Source organism: Phoca vitulina, unplaced genomic scaffold (assembly GCF_004348235.1).
Source record: "Phoca vitulina isolate PV1807 unplaced genomic scaffold, GSC_HSeal_1.0 scaffold67, whole genome shotgun sequence".
Classification (NCBI taxonomy): domain Eukaryota; kingdom Metazoa; phylum Chordata; class Mammalia; order Carnivora; family Phocidae; genus Phoca; species Phoca vitulina.
This window is the reverse complement of record NW_022589770.1, coordinates 3,532,575-3,556,284: the sequence shown is the minus strand read 5'-3', so window position 1 is coordinate 3,556,284 and position 23,710 is coordinate 3,532,575. Positions and strand designations below refer to the sequence as shown.

Below are 23,710 nucleotides of genomic sequence, written 5' to 3'. Positions count from 1 at the left end.
TCATCACCCTATGTCTTTTTATTGGAGTGTTTAGTTAATTTACATTCAAAGTAATTATTGATAGGTATGTACTTACTGCCATTTTGTTACTCATTTTATGGTTGTTTTTGTAGTTCTTTTCTATTCCTTTCTTCTCTTGCTCTCCTCTTTAATGGTTTCCTGGCTTTCTTTAGTGTATACTTGGATTTCTTTCTCTTTATTTTTTTCGCATCCGTTAAATGGTGTTTGATTTGGTTACCATCTAGGTTTGTGTATAATATCTTATGCATATAGCAGTTTATATTACATTGATTGTCACTTACGTTTGAACCCATTCTTTTCTTCTCTCCCCTGCCACCTTTTAGGTATATGGTGTTTTACTTTACGTCCTTTTATTTTGTGAATTCCTTGACTGAATTTTACAGATATACTAATTTTTATTGCTTTTGTGCTTCCTGCTTTTCTTACTCCTACTAATGGCCTTTTCTTTCCATTCAAAGAGTCCCTTTAACATTTCTTGTACGCTGGTTTAGTGGTGATGAATTCTTTTAACTTTCTTTTGTCTAGGAAACTCTTTATCTCTCTTTTTGAATGATAGCCTTTCTGGATAAGAGTATTCTTGGCTGCAGGTTTTTTTCTTTCAGCACTTTGAATATATCATGCCACTCTCTTCTGGCCTGAATAGTTTCTGCTAAAATCAGCCAGTAGCCTTACGGGGTTTCCCTTGTATGTATCTCTTTCTTTTCTCTTGCTGCTCTTAAAATACTCTCCTTATCACTGCTTTTTGCCATTTTAATTATTATGTATTGTGGTGGGGACCTCCTTGGGTAGATTTTGTTGGGCGCTCTCTGTGCCTTGGGGATTTCGATTTCTCTTTCCTTCCCCAGATTTGGGGATTTTTCAGCTATTATTTCTTCAAATACATTTTGTCTCCCCTTTTTTCTCTCTTCTTCTGGGATTCCTATAATGGGAATGTTGTTCTCCTTGATAGAGTCGTTGAAATCCCTATATCTATTTTCATCTTGTCTTATTATTTTTTTACTCTTTTCCATTCAGCTTCATTGCTCTCCATTACTCTTTCCTCCAGGTCTCTGATTTGTTCATCTTCTTCTCTAGAGAGAGCATGCCAGTGGTGGGGGAAGGGCAGAGGGAGAGGGAGAATAGAATCCTAAGCACACTCCCCGCTGAGCACAGAGCCTGATGTGGGGCTTGATCTCATGACCCTGCGATCATGACCTGAGCCGAAATCAAGAGTTGGACATTTAACTGACTTGAGCCACTTAGGCACCCCTTAATTTCAGTTTGAGTTCTTCATCTCTGCTTGGTTCTTTCTTACATGTTTTCTCTCTCTTTCCTAAGGATCTCACTGAGGTCCTCCACTCTTTTCTCAAGTCCAGTGAGTATCTTTATGAACTTTACTTTAAATTCTCTATCAGTCATATTATTTCTCTCCATTTCATTTAGCTCTCTTGCTGTGATTTTGTCCTGTTCTTTCTTCTGGGACGTATTTCCCTGTCTCCTCACTTTGTCTAACTCTCGGTGTCTGTTTCTATGTGGTAGGAAAGTGAGCTATGTCTCCTGCTCTTGAAAGTAGTGACCTTATGAAGAAGAGTACTCTGTTGTGCAATGCCCCCTGTTCATCAGAACGTGGCTCTTCAGGGGGGTCTCCTATGTGTGTTGCATGTGCCCTACTGTTGTGGCTGAACTGCTTTTGCCTTTCAGTCCAGTTGTTTGCAGTGGTTCTCTTTGCTGTCGTTGGCAGGGTTTGGTCCCTCTGTTGTTAGTTGGCCAGTCTGGGGCCGCCTTGGGCTTGAGTTGACTCAGACCAGGCATTTGCCAGAGATGTAGTAGCACTGAACTAACTGCAGGGTGCTTTCCCTATACTGTCCCCTGAGAAGCTATCGTTGCTGGGCAGAGCCTGCAGGCAGACCAGATATCTGCCCCAACCCACTGCTGGGTCCCCAGCTGACTGGTGCGTGTGGTTATCTTGCACTCTCCTTGGAGCAGCAGTCACTTTGGAGTGGTCCCGGCCCCTGTTCAGTCTGCTTGCACACTGCCAGGCTTGTGGCACTGCTTTTGATGGGCTCTAAGGGTGTATTGGAGGGGTCGGGTCTGCAGGAGAATGAGGGGGTGCGGAGCACACTGTTAGCAAGGTTTGCACAGGTCTGCTGTGGGAGGGGGCCTGGAGCTGCTTTAGAAAACTGCTGCAGGGTAGTGGTTAGGACCATAGGAGAATGTGGGAGCAGGGCACATAGTGCTGGCAAGGTCCAATCCTCTCTGCTGGGGGAGGGGACCTACAGCCACCCAAAACTCCTGCCAAGGTTGGAGGGTGTAGATCCACAGAAGTATAAGGATGGGGGTCTGGGAGGAAGGAGAGGTATGCTGATAGCCAGCTAAGTGGAGTGTTGGGTCTGTGCTGGTTCTCGCAGGTTTCTATCTCTAGGCTGGAGGATAAAGAGGGAAATGGTACCCACTTAGGAAATCTTCCTGTATACCTGAGGCATTTTTCAAATTGCTGCTTCTACGCTACATCTCTGCAGGGTTCTTTGCAGTGCTGTCTCTTTAAGGGTGGGGACTCAGTTTCCTCTTGCTCTCCAGGCTCTCCCAGAGCCAAGCTGGCTGACTTTCAAAGTTCCAGGTGTTAAGCCCCACTGATTTTAAGAACTTGCAAAATTATGCCCCTCTGGTTTTCAAAGCCAAATGTTACAAGGATTGTCTTTCCTGTGCAGATTCCCTGTGCCTGGGGCACCTTGGCCCTCTCTACCACTGCAGTGTCCCTCCCTCCCACATACAGTCCCGTTGGTCCCTTTAGCTCTCAACCGTGTCTCCGCCCTTCCTTCCCTCTTCATTGTAGCCTCTTCTCTATGTTTAGCTGTGGAGAGTCTGTTCTGCCAATCTTCAGGTCATTTTCTGGGTGATTTACTCTGATGTGGGTGTTACCTAGTTGTGTTCGTGGGATGAGATAAGTTTAGGATCCTCCTAATCCACCATCTTCCCTGGAAGTGAGTTTTGACTCAATCTATACATCTTTACTTTTTTAAAGATAAGTTTATCCCATCTATATTTCTTGATATAACATACTTTTTTTTATCTCCATTCTCTGACCTTATGCTTTCTGTTTTTAATGCTTTCTTAGCTTTTTATATTTGTTTCATTTGTGTGTGTTTGTGTGTTTGGGTATGCATGCATTTTCATGTTGGTAGTTTGGGACTTTTAGAGTCTACATCATTTCTTTTAGTGATTAAGTTATTACTTTATATATTAAACAGTCTACTTCTTGTTTCTAACATATTCTAAAAAATGTATATAATCTCTCTCAACTGTGTACTGTAAAAGGATAAGAAAATTAGTGTATTTTGATTTATTCAGCCTTTGTTTTTCCTGCATTTTAAAGTGAACTTATAGAGAGTAATTGGAGGACTTAATTTCTTATTCTTAGCATTTTTTGGTTGTATTTTTTGTACCATCAAGATTTATAATGCTTATGTTCCATAACCACCTTCTCCATTATTTTTAGTGTAAATTCTGTGGGAAAATAGATTACATTATATTGGTTTTTCTGTTGCTATATAACAAATTATCATAAGCTAGTGTATTAAAACAATACAGTTATTAAGTTGCTGTGGGTCAGGAGTCTGGACATAGCTGGTGTCTCATATGGTTTTAATCAAGGTTTCAGCTGGGTTGTGCTCTCATCTGGAAGCTTGATTTAGGAAGAATCTGCTTCTAAGCTCATTCAGGTTGTTGATGATATCCATGTCCTTGCAATTTTAAGACTGAAGTCCAAAATGGGGCCAAAATCTATTAGTCAGGGTTCTTCAGAGAAGCAGAAGTAATAGATGTGAATACATATGTCTATATATCTATCTGTATCTATCTATCTGGTGAGGGAAATTGATTTTAAGGCATTAGCTGGCTCATGCAGTTGTGGGCTGACAAGTCTGAGACTGGCTGGAGACCCAAGGAAGAGTTAATGTTGCAACTCAATCAGAAGGCAGTCTGGAGGCACAATTTCTTCTTCCTCAGAGGACTATCACCCTTTCTCTTACGGTCTTCAGTTGACTGGATGAGGCCCAGCCACGTTATGGAGAGGTAATCTTCTTTACTCAAAGTCCACTGATTCAAATGTTAATCACATCTGAAAAATATGTTCACAGTAACATCTAGACTGGTGTTTCATCAAAAACTATCAAAAACTGGATACCATGGGTACTGTGGCATAGCCAAGTTGACACTTAAAATTGACTAAATGGGTAGAAAGTTCTGAGGTGAATAGGCTTTAGTGTGAGGTTTTATGTTTATCTGGCTAGGGCTTAGGCTCTGTTTACTGTTGGCTATAACTGTACGTGTCAGAGGCTAAACTTTGTTTTGTTCTTTTTTATTTGGGTTTCTCTAGAAGTTTCTTAAATATCGTCTGAGACGCACAATTCTTTCTATTGTGTTCCCTGGTTGTTATACAGAAGCCCTACTGATGTGGTGAGGTGTCAGGGGGAGGGGAAGTATTCTATAGTCACATAATTAGGTCTCAGTCTTTTAGAGAGCTTGTGTCCCTACACTGTGGCCTTCATAAGTACTTCTCAGTTTTTTCCCCCTTGGATAATAGGAAGGCTAGAGGGTGTTGGAGTTAGTTTTTTTCCCTTCTGCCAGGTTGGTTAGCCTCTGGCAAAACTTCCCTAAGATTGGGCTTTTTTGGACTTTTTAACTCTCAAAACTTGCCCCCTTTGATCTTCCAGCAATCTGTTAATTACAGATTAGATTTTCCTACACTGGTAGTGGTTCCCATGGAGTTTTCTGCTCTGGTAAAGTGCTACTATCTGTATCTACCTGTCTGTTTCTCTAGTTTGGGGAACAACAGTTTGCTCTATGACCCCAGTTTTTTGATAGCTCTAAGAAGAGTTGTTGATTTTTGTTAGTTGAGCTTTTTTTCATGTTTGTGAACAGGAGAGATGACTTCCAAGTTCCTTACATGCTTGAGTGGAACCTGGAAGTCCCTCCAGTGTGTTTTTGTTGTTCCACTGAGCAATATTAAGTAGCTCTTAATTTTTAAGACTTATAGCTTATGGAATAGAGTAACACTTAAGAATGACAATTCCTATAGCTTATTTAAATCTTACTTATGTATCTAATTAAATTTCTAGAAAGTTACACACACACATATACACAGTCATGCACACTACTTTTCAGCTGATTGCAGAAAAAACTTTCAGAGAAGTGCAATCTAATATTATAACATTTTATTTATGATAGCGTAAAACATTGCCTATAACTTCTTTTGGTAAGTCTGTGCCTTAGCTTTGTCACTGGTAGTTATAAAATAAATCATGTAATAAATTCCCCTTCTAGTATTGCATTGGATAGCATGACTCCGCTCACAGACTAGTATATTGTATTTAATTAGATAATGGTTGCTGTTTAACGTTATAGCCTCACCCCACCCCCTTTTTTTTACCTTATAGGAAGCTCAGAAATAAGTTTTGGTTCTCAGTTACAATTAGATCTGTTACCCCTTCCCTTTTCTCTATTTACCATTGTTTTGTTTCTCCATTTACCATTGTTGTGGCTTCATAACTTCTCTGTTTTTTACTAAAACTTTCATGCCCATTTGAAAGTAGGTCATATAAATAATATATTAACTATGCTCAAGTATTGCTCAGTAGAGTTTTAGGTCTTATGCCGCTGCCCCTCCTTCCCCTTTTTTCCTGCATCATACTCTTTATCATTCTCTTCTTACTCTATAGACTTCTCTTGACTGTGATGTGAATTATTCATTTCATGTCTTATCCATAATAAATTATTTGTTCCAGACATACTTTCTCTTGTCACCCTTTATGCTTTATGGTTCCTCTGAGTTCTATTTGCTATTTTAATATTAACTCAAGCCAGACCATTAAGAATGTACTCTATCCAGAGAAGTTTGTTGAAAAGTTTCATAAAGCTAAATTTTAAAATGAACTACAGCTGTATATACTTGTACTTTCATTATTTAAAGTAGATCACTAAGAGCATACTTTAATAGGAAAATATTTTGCATTATGCAAAATTTTCCAATTTTTAAAGGTTTAAATTGTTGGTTGTCTTTTATTGGTAGTGCATCTTTATCTATTACTTTAATGATTATTCAACATAATATCAGATTTATCAAACTAATTACAAGAATATTGATAATTTGGGTTATGCTTGTATTATGCTTTTTTATTTAAAAATTAAGTCTATATTTGGCCTTGTTGGTTACTAAATTCACTCAAATGCCGAAATTCAAATTATTAAATAATTCTCATGAAAGGGCTTGCTATTGGTGTTTAAGTTGTCAATTTCTGTTAAGTTTAGCTGACATGAATGGGCAATCCCTTCTAAAACTTTAATCATTTGGCTCAGTGTTCTTTCCTTCCTAGGGTCTAAATAATTTCCAGAATAGATGAGGATTCTCAAGTTTTGTTAGTTGTCCTTTCAAAAGAGAGGTCTGTAGATAGCCTAAACAATCTTAGTGTTCATATAATTGAAATTATCATTCTATGTCAATCTCATTCATAGACATTTGCTAATCTGGTTTGGAAAGCATTATGAATACATAGATAGGTAGTACGTAATGTGTCCAATGAATAATATGGGCAAGGCAGAAATCTAGAACGGGTAGAAATTACTATGACAGTTTGGAGAAACCTTTGTGGAGGAAGGGAGAGATTGAATCTTGAAGGAGGGTAACACTTAGATGAGAATAGAAAAATGGGCTGTGAATTGTGGATGGGCCACACTTATGCATCTATTCTTAAGCATTTGATTGATGTCAGGCACAGTTTGATATGCCCTAATAATTAAAATAGGAAATAAAAATTAAAACTATATTGAGGAAGCATTTATACTTACTAGATTTGTAAAAAATTACCAAGCCTGAGAGTCAAGTGTTGGTGCAGATGTGGAGCTGTGAGAACCCTTGAAGTGCTTATAGCCTATGACTTAGTGACTTTACCTCCAAATATGATCTTAAGCAATATTTTTCAAACTTTTATTAATATGACCCCCACACTGAATAAAATATATTCTACCTAATGACCCTAGTATACCCACACATGAAATAAAAATTTCATATAATAATAATTGTCCTTACTATGTATAATAAAGGTAAAAAATATAACAAAGCATGTACCAAATATGAATTTAATAATATTTAAATAAAATATAAATCAAAAATTAAACACTGTAAAAATTTAGGAGATACTTAATGTATTTGCTTCTTTCGTAATTTTATTATTATGGCATAGTTTTTTGCTAAGAATTTATGCTTATATTTGATATTTTCTATTGTATTCTATTCCACTTTTTAAAAATGCTGATTGTGATGACTAAATTGATTTAATGACCCATTACTAGATTGCAGTCTGTAGTTTGAAAAATACTGCTTGGGAGAAATTCTTGCTCATCTGCATCAGGAGACATGTTTAAGTGTGTTTATAGCAGCATTGTTTGTATACCCCTTTTCCCAAAATGGGAAGCAGCTGAAATATACACTGACAAGAGATAGATAAATATATTATAGTATATTTATATAATAGAATACTACTATACACCAAGGTAATTGAATTGCCTATCAATATGGATGAATTTGGGAACATATGTTGGGCAAAAAATAGCAAGCTACAGAATATGTGTAGTATGATTTAATTTATTTAAAGTTAAAAAATAAGCTAAACTGTACAATATATCAAATAGGGATATGTACGTCTTCAAACTATTTCTTTGTAGTTTGAAGACATAGACAAGAGAAGGCTAAGAACCAAAGTTGTAGGGTAGTGCCTTGCCCTAGAGGACATGGAAGTGTTGTAAGGATCAGGGGACCTACAGAGGACTTAAAGATAATGGTAAAGTTGTGTTTCTTAATTAAGTGGTTGTGGATACAAAACAGAATAGTTCTTTGTACCTTACATATTTCTCACATAGTATTTTTGTATGTGTTCAGTATTTAATTTTTTTTTTTTTAAGAGAGAGAACATGTGCATGTGAGCAGCAGCATGGGGGGTGGTGCAGAGGGAGAGGGAGAGAGAGAATTTTATTTTATTTTATTTTATTATGTTAATCACTATATATTACATCATTAGTTTTTGATGTAGTGTTCCATGATTCATTGTTTGCATATAACACCCAGTGCTCCATTCAATACATGCCCTCTTTAATACCCGTCACCAGGCTAACCCATTCCCCCACCCCCCTCCCCTCTAGAACCCTCAGTTTGTTTCTCAGAGTCCATAGTCTCTCATGGTTTATCTCCCCCTCTGATTCCCCCCCTTCATTTTTCCCTTCCTACTATCTTCTTCTTCTTCTTTTTTTTTAAACATATAATGTATTATTTGTTTCAGGGGTACAGTTCTGTGATTCAACAGTCTTACACAATTCGCAGCGCTCACCATAGCACATACCCTCCCCAATGTCTATCACCCAGCCACCCCATCCCTCCCACCTCTCACCACTCCAGCAACCCTCAGTTTGTTTCCTGAGATTAAGAACTCCTCATATCAGTGAGATCATATGATACCAGTCTTTCTCTGATTGACTTATTTCGCTTAGCATAATACTTATCCTCTAGTTCCATCCACATTGTTGCAAATAGCAAGATTTTGGGGTTTTTTTGATGCCTGCATAATATTCCATTGTATATATATACCACATCTTCTTTATCCATTCATCTGTTGATGGACATCTTGGCTCTTTCCATAGTTTGGCTATTGTGGACATTGCTGCTATAAACATTGGGGTGCATGTACCCCTTTGGATCACTACATTTGTATCCTTGGGGTAAATACCCAGTAGTGCAATTGCTGGGTCACAGGGTAGCTCTATTTTCAACTTTTTGAGGAATCTCCATACTGTTTTTCAGAGTGGCTGCACCAGCTTGCATTCCTACCAACAGTGTAGGAGGGTTCCCCTTACTCCACATCCTCACCAACATCTGTGTTTTCCTGACTTGTTAATTTTAGTCATTCTGACTGGTGTGAGGTGGTATCTCGTTGAGGTTTTGATTTGGATTTCACTGATGCTGAGTGATGCTGAGCACTTTTTCATGTGTCTGTTGGCCATTTGGATGTCTTCTTTTGAAAAATGTCTGTTCATGTCTTCTGCCCATTTCTTGATTGGATTATTTGTTCTTTGGGTGTTGAGTTTGATAAGTTCTTTATAGATTTTGGATACTAGCCCTTTATCTGATATGTCATTTGCAAATATCTGGGAGAGAGAGAATCTTAAGCAGACTCTACACCCAGCATTGATGTGGGGCTTGATCTCTCCACCCTGAGATCATGACCTGAGCTGAAATCAAGAGTGGGACCCTTAACCAACTGAGCCACCCGGGTGCTCCTAAAATATTTTTAATTAGAAGTCAAGTAAAATCAACAATTAACATTATAGCTTAAAAAATTAGAATATAGTAGATACTCTCACTTTATTCCTGAAACTCACCCTGTTTTGCATCCTATTCTTGAAGCTCCTCCTCAAGTCATTTGCAGCATGTTTAATAAGGGGTAAGTATGGGAGTACAAAATAAATTGATATTTAAGAATCAAATGAACATCACTGATAGCTCAGAGATGGAATGAAGGTCAGGGTTTTCTATTGAGCATCCTACTTAATAACAGAACAGTATGTTATAACTTGATGTGTCTTCTTGGTTGATAGGAAGATAGGGCTTTGGGGAAGGATGCTGTTAAGAATGACCTGGAGGCTTTCAAAAAGCTTGTAAGCATGTAATGGGTGCTTAATAAATATCAGTTGAAAAAATGAACAAAAGTTGGGTTGACAAAAGTTGAAGAAGTTTAGAAAGAGATAGTATCAGGATATGGATTTCAGTTTTGGCATGTTAGTTTCAAGTTCCAGCAGATAATCCAAGTGGAGGTATTATTTTGAAAGTTGGAAATGGGGCATTGGTGATTGGGAGAGAGTCAGGGCGGAATTAGGATTAGTAAGACTCTCAGACAGAGATGAGACCAGAAGCCAAGAAGGGGTAAATTTTCTGAGACAAGAGCTATAGGGATAAGAGAGAAACTAAGAATTGAGTCATGGACATGTCCTGTAATTAGATATTGTTTAGGTATCTCTGGCAGGTGAAAAAAACATTCAGTTAAAAACTATGGCAATTTTGGGGCTGCCTGGGTGGCTCAGTTGTTAAGCATCTGCCTTCAGCTCAGGTCATGATCCCAGGGCCCTGGGTTCGAGCCCTGCATTGGGCTGCCTGCTGGGCGGTAAGCCTGCTTCTCCCTCTCCCCCTGCTTGTGTTCCCTCTCTCGCTGTCTCTCTCCCTCTCTGTCAAATAAAAAAAAAAAAACTATGGCAGTTTTTATATCCTGAATATGTTTTCTACACAGCAAGATATCTTTGGTACCAAAACAAACTTGCCATTTTCCAGTCTTGAAAATTATGTATGCCTTCACAAAACTATAATTGTTTCTCTAAAAAATGTTTTCTTCCACATGATACTCAAATAAGAGGGTAATTCTTATCTTAGCTACATACACATTTTCTTTGATTGGAATATTTTATAAAATTCTGTTTTTCTTCTGTTATGCACCTAAATCCCAAAAGTTTGCTTTCTGAATGTGGCTTAATATTTGGCATCCAGTTTTTATGTGTTCTTCATCTTAAACTAATAAACAGATATCATACTTGCACTATTTATTTGAAAATTGATGGGCATGTCACCAGAAATGAGAATTGTGATAATAGACATTATTATGAAAGCTAGTTAATCCTAATATTATCAATCAAAATGTGGAACTTTTTAAATAAAATAATTTTTTCTTAGAAATACCAGCTTACCAATAATAGTGATTTTTTTTTCCATAGAGAGAAACAGGACTACAAATAGATATAAATGACCTTGTAAAACGGAAGATTGCAGTTGATGAAGAAAATGCTTTCTTAAGGAAAGAATTCAGCGACTTGCAGAAGAAATTTAAAGATAAAAGTCAAGAAGTTAAGGTGTGTTGGCTTGTACATAGTTTTACAGCACTGTTGCTTTGAAGTCCTACTTTAAGCTTTGTCAGCCTCTGTGGCACAGAAAGTGACAAGCTTGGAGGAAAAATTGCCTTAGGCCCTGCTGTACCACACAGTTTTCTCACATGCAAAAACTGAGAAAGATGCTTTAAAGATAAGACTCCAAGCTTTATAACTTTCCGATAAATAGTTAATGATGGAAATGGAGCTAAGAAAGTAGGAGTGTGAATATGTGGCTTCTTGTAATTAGATTCTGATGGGACTGGCATTATTAATTGATAAAACCCAGGTCTGGGAGGATATGTCTGTGTGGGTCTCAAAAATAGCTGGGGACAGCATCAAAGGCAGCTTGATCAATTAATGGGCTCTTTGCAAATGTGTACTCATCAAAGCTGTCATCCAGTGAAAAAATATGACCCATCCACCTGCATGAAAAGAGGCCAATAAAAGTATACAGGTGACCTTGGCCATCAAATATAGAAGAAGCTGCTGTGAGGGTAAAACTGTACAGTTTATATTTGCTGATTAGTTCTCACCTTTTTTTTTTGTTGTTTTGTTTATCGGCCCTTGTGGTACTGTTCTACAGGACACTAAGGAGTGTGTACAGAATAAGGAAGAACAAAACAGACTGGTTATAAAAAATCTGGAGGAGGAAAATGAGAAATTAAGTACCCACTGCGCTGACCTGCTAAATGACCTGGAGAAACTGAGGAAGCAAGAAGCACATTGGAGGAAAGAAAAACATAGCATTGATGCAAAAATAAAGGTATGCAGTGAGAGTGTAGAGAATGAGAATAATGCCGTTATTTCGGATCTAACTTCTTATAGGAAGTTTATTACATGTGATTTTCTTTAAATAACAAGTTATATATTCAAATCCACCAGTGGGGACCAGCATTAATTTATATTCCTTCACTTAACGACCCACAGCTTTTTAAAAATTGATGTTGCAAAGCAGGAAACTGACTTCAAATAGTTATCTAAAATGTAGTCATTAAAAAATAAAGGCTATAGCATTTTGAAATGAAACATGTTTTGAAAAAACATATTTAGAATCATGAGGTTTGACTTTTTTCAGTTAGAGCTTAAATTTATAAATATAGCTAGAATTCATTACAATAGAGTTTTAAGAATGTATTTTCCAGGTCTTTTAAAAAATAAAATGTGAAAAAAGCACAAAGCAATTGAAAAATACTCATATGTGTTTTGAAGATGGTGCTTTTCTTTGGCGTAAGAGGGCCTCATTCATAGTCAGATTTTATTTTCATAGAAAATAAAAGGTACAATCGATTTTTGTACTATGCCCATCAGTATTTTTCAAAATAATACTTTTTTGGTGGCTTTCTCTTTGTCTTGAGAATGTTTTTGCTAAATTTTTTTTTCCATTGAATTTCAGGTTTCTTTTTTATCATAGATTTTGTTGAAAAGGCCAGAAACAAATTTTCATGCTAGTAAATATGATAGTGCCTCTCTGTATGCACACATAAAGAGAATATATAAATACACACATGTATATATATAGCTATTAAAATGTACTAAGTATGGATATGTGTGTATGTGTGTATGATCATTTCAGAGGTGAAGGGATATGTATTTCTGAGTGTGTGAATCAGTTCATTTCACATATTTAAGGAAATACATTAAATCTTTTAGTGTATCATCAGGGAACAACTGAGCCATTGGGAGAATTGAATTCTGGTGCATTTGTTTTCTCAACTTTTATGTCAGTTTCTGCTTCCCTGCAACCTTTAAGCAGTTTGGTAGTGTGATAAGGGTGAATGGTACTTCCTTATGTTAATTCATAGGTACATGAGTATTTGATGAAACTTTTCATATCATTGATGACTGTTTGCCACTTAAATAGTTCATTATGTGATTTGCTGTGATTTTTAGTTCTATGACTTTTTTTTTAATTGGGGAGTATGTCTTATTAATTTGTAGACATTTTTTATTTATTCTGGGTAATAATACTTTGTTATATATATTACAAGTACTTTCTGTTCCATGAATCTCAAGTAAGGTGAATTGGATTTTGAAAAGTTTGTGGATCTAGAAAGAGTACGTTTTATTATTCTCTAATGTTTTTGCATTAGGAATCTTATACGCTAAAGTTTTCCCTATTCCAAAGTCTGTAATCTACTTAGAATTTATTTTGGGGTATGTTGTTTCACACCATTTATTCAATAGTTTATTGATTTGTGATGCAATCTCTCTCACAGCTCAAAGTGTTCATGTGTGCATAGGTTTGTTTCTGGACATCTTATTATTTTCATGGTTTTAGGTATTGTAGTTTTGTAATTTGACCCATTATTTGGTAGGGAAATCTGCTTCTTTATTCTTATTTTTGTAAGTCATGAGCCCTATATGTGCTTCTTCATTATCTTATAATATTTAAGAACTATTTTGTTACTGGGGCACCTGGGTGGCTCAGTTGGTTGAGTTCTTGATTTTGGCTCAGGTCATGATCTCTGGGTGTGAGATTGAGTCCCGCAAGGTGCTCTGCGCTCAGCAAGGAGTCTGCTGGAGATTCTTTCTCTCCCTCTCCTCACATGCATGCACATTCTCTCTGTCTCTCTCTCTCTGTTTCTCTCTCTCAAATAAATAAATCTTAAAGAAAAGGAATGATTTTATTAGTTTTACTGAAAAATTCTGTTAGAAAGTAGATTGGAACCACACTTAGTTTATGAATTAATCTTGGGAGAATTGTGACCCTACTGTTCATGTGTGTGGAATAAGATTTTGTAATTTTCTTAAAATGGCATTGTCCACTGTTATTAGATTTATTCCTAGCTACTAATATTATTGTAAAAAAGATTGTGTAATGGTAAGTAATATTTTAATTATTTCTGGAAGGCAGGATTGATACTGATTTATCTTAGCCTTCTTTTCAATAATTTTTTCTAATTATCTTACTAATTCTAAAAATGTGTACATTTTCTTGATTTTTCTACATTATTAAGAAAACTTTGCATCTTTCTGTCCTTTCTAAAATATTAATTGGCATAAATTCACATTTAATCCATTTAAAATTCACAATCCAAGTGCAGTAGTTTTTAGTTTATGCAGAGTTGTACAGTTATTACCACAATTACTTTTAGAACATTTTCATTATTTGAAAAAGAAACCCTGTAACCTTTAGCAATCACTCTGCATTTACCCTTTAACCCTGCATCCCTTGATAACCAGTAATCTGCTTTCTTTTTCTATAGATTTGTCTATTCTAAACATTTCATATAAATAAAATCATAGTATATGGTCTTTTGTGACTGACTTCTTCTACTTAGAATAATGTTTTCAGTGTTTATCCATGTTGTAGCATGTATCAGTACCACGTTCCTTTTTATTGTTGAATAATATTCCATTACATAGCTATCTTACATTTTATTTATTTATCTCCAGTGGATGGACATTTGTGTCTTCAGTGATGTTGCTATGACCATTTGTGTACAAGATTTCATGTATACATACATATATTTTTATTTCTTTTAGGTACATGCCAAGGACTGAGATTACTGTGTCACATGGTAACTGTTTTTAAGCTCTTGAGGAACTGTCAGACTGTTTTGAAAAGCAGCTGTACCACTTTACATTGTAAACAGCAGTGTGTGGGGGTTCTGATTTCATTTTGTTCTCATCAACACTTGTTATTGTCTGCCTTTTCGATTTGTTTTTGTGGATGTGAAGTGGTGTCTCATTCTGGTTTTGATTTGTATTTCCCTGATGGCTGATGATGTTGAGCATCTTTTCATATGCTATTGGCTATTTGTCTATTTTTTAAGAAATACGTATTTCATTCCCTTTACATATACTTCTGGATACAAGTCTCTTTTCAGCTATATAATTTGAAACTATTTTCTTCAATTCTTGGAGTTGTTTTTACTTTATTAATGGTGCTTTTGAAGCATAAAAGTTTTAAATTTTGATAATTTATCTTTCTAAATTTTGATAATTTATCTTTCTTTTGTTACCCATGCTTTTGGTGTCATATCTGAGAAACCATTGCCTAATCAAAGATCAAGAATTTGGACACCTATGTTTTCTTCTAGAAGAGTTCTTCTAAGAGTTTTATAGTTTTATATCTTGTATTTAATTCTTTGATCCATTTTGAGTTAACTTTTTAATACGGTGTTTGATGGGAATCCAACTTCATTCTTTTGCACGTGTTATTCAGTTGTTCAAACACCATTTGTTGAAACAGACTGTTCTTCCCCACCCCACCCCCCCCCACTGCTACTGCCTTGGCATGTTTATTGAATATCAATGGACTGTAAATATAAGGGTCTATTCTGGACCTCTCTTCTGTCCATTTGATTTATACATTTATCCTCATGTCTGTGCCACACTGTTGATTATTGTAGATTTGTAATAGATTTTGAAATTGGGATATGTGTATCATCCAGATTTTTTATTCTTTTTTTTTCAAAATAGGCTATTTTGGATCTCTTGCATTTCCATATGAATTTTAGAATCATCTTTTCCATTTCTTACAAAAAAAAGCGAGTTGGGTTTATTTTGATAGAGATTGCATTGAATCAGAAGATCAATTTGGCAAATATCACTATCTTAGCAATATTATAACTTCTACTCCATCAACATGGGTTGTTTCATTTTTTTAGGTCTACTTTAATTTCTTTCAGTAATGTTTTGTGGTTTTCAGAGTATCATGATGCACTGCTTTCCAGAAGTATTTGCACTTCTTTGGGGATGTATTATTCCTTTTTTTAGTGGAATTAATTTCTTTTTTTTTTAATATAAATTCAATTAGCCAACATACAGTACATCATTAGTTTCTGATGTAGTGTTCAGTAATTGATCAGTTGTGTATAACACCCAGTGCTCTGGTACATATTATTCCTAAATATTTAATTTTTACTCTATTCTAAGTGGAATTGTTTCTTCATTTCCTAATGTATAGGCATATAATTAATTTTTATATAGTGGTCTTATAGCCTGCAGCCTTGTTCAATAAGGTTGATTCTTTAGGACTTTCTATATGTAAGGTCATGTCATTTACAAATAGAGATAATATTACTTCTTCTTTTCCAGTCTGGATGCCTTTTATTTCATTTTATTGCCCATTACCCTGGCTAGAATCTCTAGTATATAGTTGAATAGAAAAAAAGAGTAGACATCTGTGTCTTGTTTCTGATCTCATGGGAAAAGGATCTACTCTTTCACCCTTAAGTATGATATTTGCTCTGAGGTTTTGTTGATACACTTTATCAGATTGAGGAAGTTACCCTCTATTCCTAGTTTTTGAGTGTTGTTTTTATCATGAAGGGGTTTTGGATTTTGGATTTTGGCAAATGCTTTTTTTTACATCTATTGAAATGATCATGCAGTTTTTGTGTTTTATTCTATGGGTAAGGTATGTTATTTTACTTGAATTTGGATGTTAAATCAACTTTATGTTGCTGGGATATTTTTATCTTTATCTGGCTTTGGTACCAAGATAAACCTGGCCTTGTAGAATGAATTAGAAAATGTTTCCTCCTCTCATATTTTTTGGAAGAGTTCAAGAAGAATTGGTATTCATTCTTTTAAAATGTTTGGTAGAGGGGTGTCTGGGCAGCTTAGTTGGTTAAGCATCTGACTCTTGATTTTGGCTTGGGTCTTGATCGTCAGGGTTGTGAGATTGAGCCCTGTGTTGGGCTGTGCATTCAGCAGAGAGTCTGCTTCTCTCCCTCACCCTCTGCGCCTCTATGCTCTCTCTCTTTCTCTCAAATAAATAAAAAAATAAAATAAAATGTTTGGTAGAATTCACTAGTGAAGCAATCTGAATTTTTTATGTTGGGTAGTTTTGATAACTGATTAAACCTCTTCAGTTATTATAGGTCTGTTGAGATTTCTATTTGTTCTTGAATTAGTTTAGGTGATTTGTGGGTTTCTAAGAATTTGTCAGTTTCATCTTGGTCATCTAGTTTATTGGTATCAAATTGCTTACAGTATTCTCTAATAATCCTTTTTATTTCTGTATAGTTTGTAGTAGTGTCTTCACTTTGATTTTCGATTTTAGTTATTTACATTCTTTCTCTTTTTTCTTTGTTATTCTAACTAAAGGTTTGTTCATTTTGTTGCTATTTTCAAAGAGTCACCTTTTGCTTTAACTGATTCTTTATTGTTTTGTTGTTCCCTTTTTTAAAAATTTCCACACTAATCTTTATTATTTCTTCTTTTCTGTTTGGTTTCACTTTGATATTTGTTTTCTGTTTCTTCAAGGTGTAAAATTAGATTATTAATTTGAGATATGTTTTCTTCTTTAATGTTGGCATTTATAGCCCTCTGGGGACTGCCTTTGCTGCATCCTGTAAGTATTAGTATTTATGTTTTGCTTTCATTCATTTCTGAATATTTTCTGACTCTCTTGTGATTTCTTCTTTGACCTATTGGTTGTTTATGAGTATATTATTTAATTTCCACATATTAATTTTTAAAAAATTTTTCTTGTTATTGAGTTTTAACTGTAATTCACTATGGTTGGAAAAGATACTTTGTATAATTATAATGTTTTTAAATTGATTAAGAATTGTTTTATGGCCTAACATATGGTCATATATGGAGGATGTTCCATGTGTACTTGAGAAAAATGTATATTCTGTGCTTTTGGAGTAGTGTGTTCCAGATACATCTGTTAGGGCTACTTACTTAATAGTGTGGTTTAAGCCCTCTTCATCCTTGTTGACCTTCTGTCTAAATGTTCTATTCATTATTTAACGTGGAGTATTGAATTCTCCAACTATTACTGTAGAGAACTGTTTCTCTTTTCAGTTCTCTAATTGTTTACTTTATATATTTAAGGGCTTTGTTGTTTGGTTTGTAGTTATATCTTCTTGATGAATTGATTCTTCAATCAATATATAAGTCCTCCTTTTGCTTTTTGTAACAGTTTTTGACTTAAAGTATATTTTGTCCAATATTATTGTATCTATTCCAGCTCTCTTTGTTTATTATTTCCATAGTTATCTTTTCCCATTCTTTAATTTTCAGTCTATTTCTGTCTTTGGATCTAAAGTGAGTCTTTTTTCAAAAAATTTTAACTCCAGTATAATTAACATACAGTGTTATACTAGTTTGAGAGGTACAATATAGTGATTTAGCAATTGTGTACATAATGCTCATAATGATAAGTCTACCCTTAATGCCCTTCATCTATTTCACCCATCCCTCCCCACCTCAGTTTGGTAACTATCAGTTTGTTCTCTGTATTTAAGTATCTGGGGTTTTTTTTGTGTATTTTTTCTTTGTTCATTTGTTTGTTTCTTCAGTTCCACATATAAGTGAAATTATATGTTGTTTATCTTTTTCTGACTGATTTATTTAAAGTGAGTCTGTTTTAATCAACGTGTTGTATAATGTTTTTTTATTCTATTTTTTAAAGTTTATTTTTTTAAAGATTTATTTATTTATTTATTTATTTGACAGATAGAGAGCACAAATAGGCAGAGAGGCAGGCAGGGGGAGAGGGAGAAGCAGGCTCCCCGCTGAGCAGGGACCCCAACGTGGAGCTCGATTCCAGGACTCTGGGATCATGACCTGAGCCGAAGGCAGCCACTTAACTGACTGAGCCACCCAGGTGCCCCAGTATAATGTTTTCTTTATCCATTCTGTCAATATCTTCCTTTTGATTAGAGAGTTAAATCCATGTATATATAAAGTAATTCCTAGTTAGGAAGGACTAACTTCTGACATTTTATTATTTATTTGCTGTATGTCTGATAGGTATTTTTCTCCCTCATTTCCTCAGTTACTGTCTTCCTTTGTATTTAGTTGATTTGTTATAGTGGCACATTTTGATTCCCTTCTCATTTTTTTGTGTGTATATTCTATTGATATATTTTCTTTGTGGTTACCATGGGTTTACATTTATCATCATGAACTTAAAGTAATATAATTTGAATTAATGCCATCTTATACAATAGCGATACTAAAACTCATCTATAGTGCTTTTCCCCTCCATTTTACATTATTGTTGTCACAAATTACATCATTATAAATTGTGTGCGCTGTAACATAGATGTATAATTTTGTAAGTTTGTCTTTGAAATGTGGTAAATAGAAAGTAGAGTAACAAATCAAATATTACATAATAATGCTGGCTTATGGATTTATCTTTACTGGGGTCTTTATTTCTTCATATGACTTTGAATTACAATCTTACTTCCTTTCAGTTTAATCTGAAGGACTCCCATTAGCATTTTCCTGTAGGGCAGATCTTTTAATGAACACCCTCAGCTTCCCCTATTAATAAACACTGTGTGTTCCTTTTGTTTACTGCTGAATCTCTTAATTCTGTCTACATTTTGAAGGACAGTTTTGCTGGGTATGTTGATACTTCTTTACTTTCAGCACTTTAAATATGTTATCCCACTGCTTTCTAGCCTCCATGGTTTCTGATGAGAAATTAGTTATTAATCTCATTAAGGATCTCTTCTATGTGACAAGTCACTCTTACTTTCAAGATTCTTTTTACAGGGGCTATATTTCAAAAGGTTGATAATAATTTGTAGGTCTCTTTCTGTTGATCATTCTTGGGAGTTTGTTGAGTCCTTTGGATTTGTAGGTGCATGTCTTCCATCAAAATTGGGACTCTCATGGCCGTTATTTCTTCAAATGTTATTTCTGCTTCCTCTTCTGTCTCTCCTCTTTCTGGGACTCCCATAATGTATATGTTGGTCTAGTTAATGATGTCCCACAGTTTTCAAATAGGGTCTATTCACTTTTCTTCATGTTCTTTTTGGTGTTCAGTTTCAATAATTTTACCTGTTTTTCTTCTAGCTTTCTGATTCTTTCTTCTTCCTACTCTGCATCTGTTGTTGGATGCTTGGGAAATCATCCATTTTTGTTATTGTACTTTTTTAGCTCCAGAATTTGTTTGATTCCTTTTACTAATTTCTTTCTCTTTAATTGATATTCTTTTGGTTTATACATTGTTTTCCTGGTTTCCTGTAGACTTTTTTCATGTTTTTCTTCAGCGCTGTAAGGATATTTAGGATAGTTTTTTAAACTGTTTGCCTTATAAATCTGATGTCTGGGGTTCCTCAGGAATGGTTTCTGCTAATTTGTATGTTCCTTTGGTTAGGTCATACGTTCCTGGTTTTTGTTTGTTTGCTTGTTTTTTGTTTTGTTTTGTTTTTGTAGGCCTTGTGATATTTTGTTGTTGTTGAAAGTTGGGTATATGAGTATGTGGTAACTCTGGAAGTCAGATTCTACCCCTTCCTGAAGCCTTGCTGCTTTTTTAATTATTGAAGGCTGTGGTAGTCTGTTTAGATAATCTTCCAATCTACATTTGTAAGAGTGTAGGGTCACTTGTATAAGGTCACTGAGGTTTCTATCCTTTAGCTTTTGTTCACCTCACATTGCCTCACAGTTATCCTTGAATGGCAGGAGCCAAAATAAACAAACAAAACACAAAGAAGCAAAAAAAAAAAAAAAAAAAATACACACATCCACAGACACAAAACAAATCCCTCTCCCAGTCTTTGTATTGACTCTGTGCTAGGACACTCCTTCAATACTTATCCATATTTGAACTGAGCTCAGAGCTCAGCTGAGGGTAAAACCTCGGGTCTTCTTTTCTCTTTTTTGAGCACGCATCTTTCTCTGAGCCTCTGTGTGGCTTTCTAAACTCTCCCAAATCAATAGGTATTTTTGAATGTCCTAATGTCCCCAAGAATCTTCCAAGGCTTTTGCTCCCATGTCTGAGGCATTCTGTTGTTATCTCAACCAATAATCTTTTGTCCCACACATCTGTGGTTTGTTAGTTTACCTTGTGGTATTTTTGAGCCGTTTATCCGGTCTTTGTTTCCAGTTAGATCAAATAGACATATTCACTTTGCATGATTCCTTCAGGTAGCCCTCAGATAAATTAGAATAGACACACATATTAATTTACGGTAAAGTCTGTTCTGCTTCCTCCCAAACCAGGAACCAGGATCTCCAGCTGGGAACATGGACTACTGCCATTCTAAGAATATCACTGCTTTAAGATTCACAGTGTTTGAAATGGTTAGCTTGCTGGAGACAGTGTGGGGAAGGGCAAGTGAAAACTCCATAAATGTTTTGTCCCATTTTTAACTTGCTTTTATTTTTTAGCTCAGCATTTGCTTGGTCGTTGTAAACCTTCGAATGCATTCAATAGTTTTTCTAACATTGGTTCTGAGAGTTTCTGCTTTCTTTTTGATATTTCTGCCAGGGCAAGAGTGCTTGGAGCTGCATACTCTCTTATTTTCCTGATGTCACTCATCACCTTTAGTTTTAAATGATAGCTTTACTGTATATATGGTTCTGTGTTGGCAGGTGTTTTTGTTTGTTTGAGCACTTTGAATTGTTTTCTCACTGTCTCTGGCATACATTATTTCTGAAGAAAAGTCAGTTAATTTTATTGAGGTCTCTTGAAAATGAGGAGTGGTTTTTCTGTTGTGGTGTCTAAGATTTTCTTGTTTTCAGCTCTCAGTATTTTTTTTTAAATTTTATTGTTATGTTAATCACCATACATTACATCATTAGTTTTTGATGTAATGTTCCATGATTCATTGTTTGTGCATAACACCCAGTGCTCCATGCAGAACATGCCCTCTTTAATACCCATCACCAGGCTAACCCATTCTCCCACCCCCCTCCCCTCTAGAACCCTCAGTTTGTTTTTCAGAGTCCATCGTCTCTCATGGTTCGTCTCCCCCTCCGAATTCCCCCCTTCATTCTTCCCCTCCTGCTATCTTCTTTTTTTTTTTCTTAACATATATTGCATTATTTGTTTCAAGGTACAGATCTGTGATTCAACAGTCTTGAATAATTCACAGCGCTCACCATAGCACATACCCTCCCCAATGTCTATCACCCAGGCACCCCATCCCTCCCACCACCACCCCCACTCCAGAAACCCTCAGTTTGTTTCCTGAGATTAAGAATTCCTCATATCAGTGAAGTCATATGATACATGTCTTTCTCTTTTTGACTTATTTCGCTCAGCATAACACCCTCCAGTTCCATCCACATCGTTGCAAATGGCAAGATCTTATTCCTTTTGATGGCTGCATAATATTCCATTGTATACCTATACCACATCTTCTTTATCCATTCATCTGTCGATGGACATCTCAGCTCTTTCCACAGTTTGGCTATCGTGGACATTGCTGCTATAAACACTGGGGTGCACATACCCCTTCGGATCCCTACATTTGTATCTTTGGGGTAAATACCCAGTAGTGCAATTGCTGGATCGTATGGTAGCTCTATTTTCAACTTTTTGAGGAACCTCCATACTGTTTTCCAGACTGGCTGCACCAGCTTGCATTCCCACCAACAGTGTAGGAGGGTTCCCCTTTCTCCGCATTCCCGCCAACATCTGTCGTTTCCTGACTTGTTAATTTTAGCCATTCTGACTGGTGTGAGGTGGTATCTCATTGAGGTTTTGATTTGGATTTCCCTGATGCTGAGCGATGTGGAGCACCTGTTCATGTGTCTGTTGGCCATTTGGATGTCTTCTTTTGAAAAATGTCTGTTCATGTCGTCTGCCCATTTCTTGATTGGATTATTTGTTCTTTGGGTGTTGAGTTTGATAAGTTCTTTATAGATTTTGGATACTAGCCCTTTATCTGATATGTCATTTGCAAATATCTTCTCCCATTCTGTCGGTTGTCTTTTGGTTTTGTTGACTGTTTCTTTTGCTGTGCAAAAGCTTTTTATCTTGATGAAGTCCCAATAGTTCCTTTTTGCCATTGCTTCCCTTGCCTTTGGTGACGTTTCTAGGAAGAAGTTGCTGCGGCTGAGGTCGAAGAGGTTGCTGCCTGTGTTCTCCTTTAGGATTTTGATGGACTCCTGTCTCACATTGAGGTCTTTCAACCATTTGGAGTCTATTTTTGTGTGTGGTGTAAGGAAATGGTCCAGTTTCATTCTTCTGCATGTGGCTGTCCAATTTTCCCAACACCATTTGTTGAAGAGACTGTCTTTTTTCCATTGGACATTCTTTCCTGCTTTGTCGAAGATGAGTTGACCATATAGTTGAGGGTCCATTTCTGGGCTCTCTGTTCTGTTCCATTGATCTATGTGTCTGTTTTTGTGGCAGTACCATACTGTCTTGATGATGACAGCTTTGTAATAGAGCTGGAAGTCTGGAATTGTGATGCCGCTAGCTTTGCTTTTCTTTTTCAACATTCCTCTGGCTATTCGGGGTTTTTTCTGGTTCCATACAAATTTTAGGATTATTTGTTCCATTTCTTTGAAAAAAGTGGATGGTATTTTGATGGGGATTGCATTGAATGTGTAGATTGCTCTAGGTAGCATCGACGTCTTCACAATATTTGTTCTTCCAATCCATGAGCATGGAACGTTTTTCTATTTCTTCGTGTCTTCCTCAATTTCTTTCATGACTATTTTATAGTTTTCTGAGTACAGATCTTTTGCCTCTTTGGTTAGATTTATTCCTAGATATCTTATGGTTTTGGGTGCAGTTGTAAATGGGATCGACTCCTTAATTTTTCTTTCTTCTGTCTTGTTGTTGGTGTATAGGAATGCCACTGATTTCTGTGCATTGATTTTATATCCTGCCACTTTACTGAATTCCTGTATGAGTTCTAGCAGTTTTGGGGTGGAGTCTTTTGGGTTTTCCACATATAGTAACATATCATCCGCAAAGAGTGAGAGTTTGACTTCTTCTTTGCCGATTTGGATGCCTTTGATTTCTTTTTGTTGTCTGATTGCTGTGGCTAGGACTTCTAATACTATATTGAATAGCATTGGTGATAGTGGACATCCC

General features: G+C 36.0%; 1 protein-coding gene across 5 annotated transcripts in view; it reads left to right on the top strand.

Annotated features, from left to right (window-relative positions):
• Positions 1 to 23,710, top strand: part of CNTLN (centlein) — a 297,340-nt gene that overhangs the window by 87,548 nt on the left and 186,082 nt on the right. For all 5 annotated transcript variants that reach the window (XM_032392456.1, XM_032392455.1, XM_032392457.1 and 2 more), the window contains exons 4-5: positions 10,807 to 10,941; positions 11,543 to 11,722. In XM_032392456.1, coding sequence (XP_032248347.1) covers positions 10,807 to 10,941; positions 11,543 to 11,722 — 315 coding nt within the window. The remainder of the gene's footprint in view (positions 1 to 10,806; positions 10,942 to 11,542; positions 11,723 to 23,710) is intronic.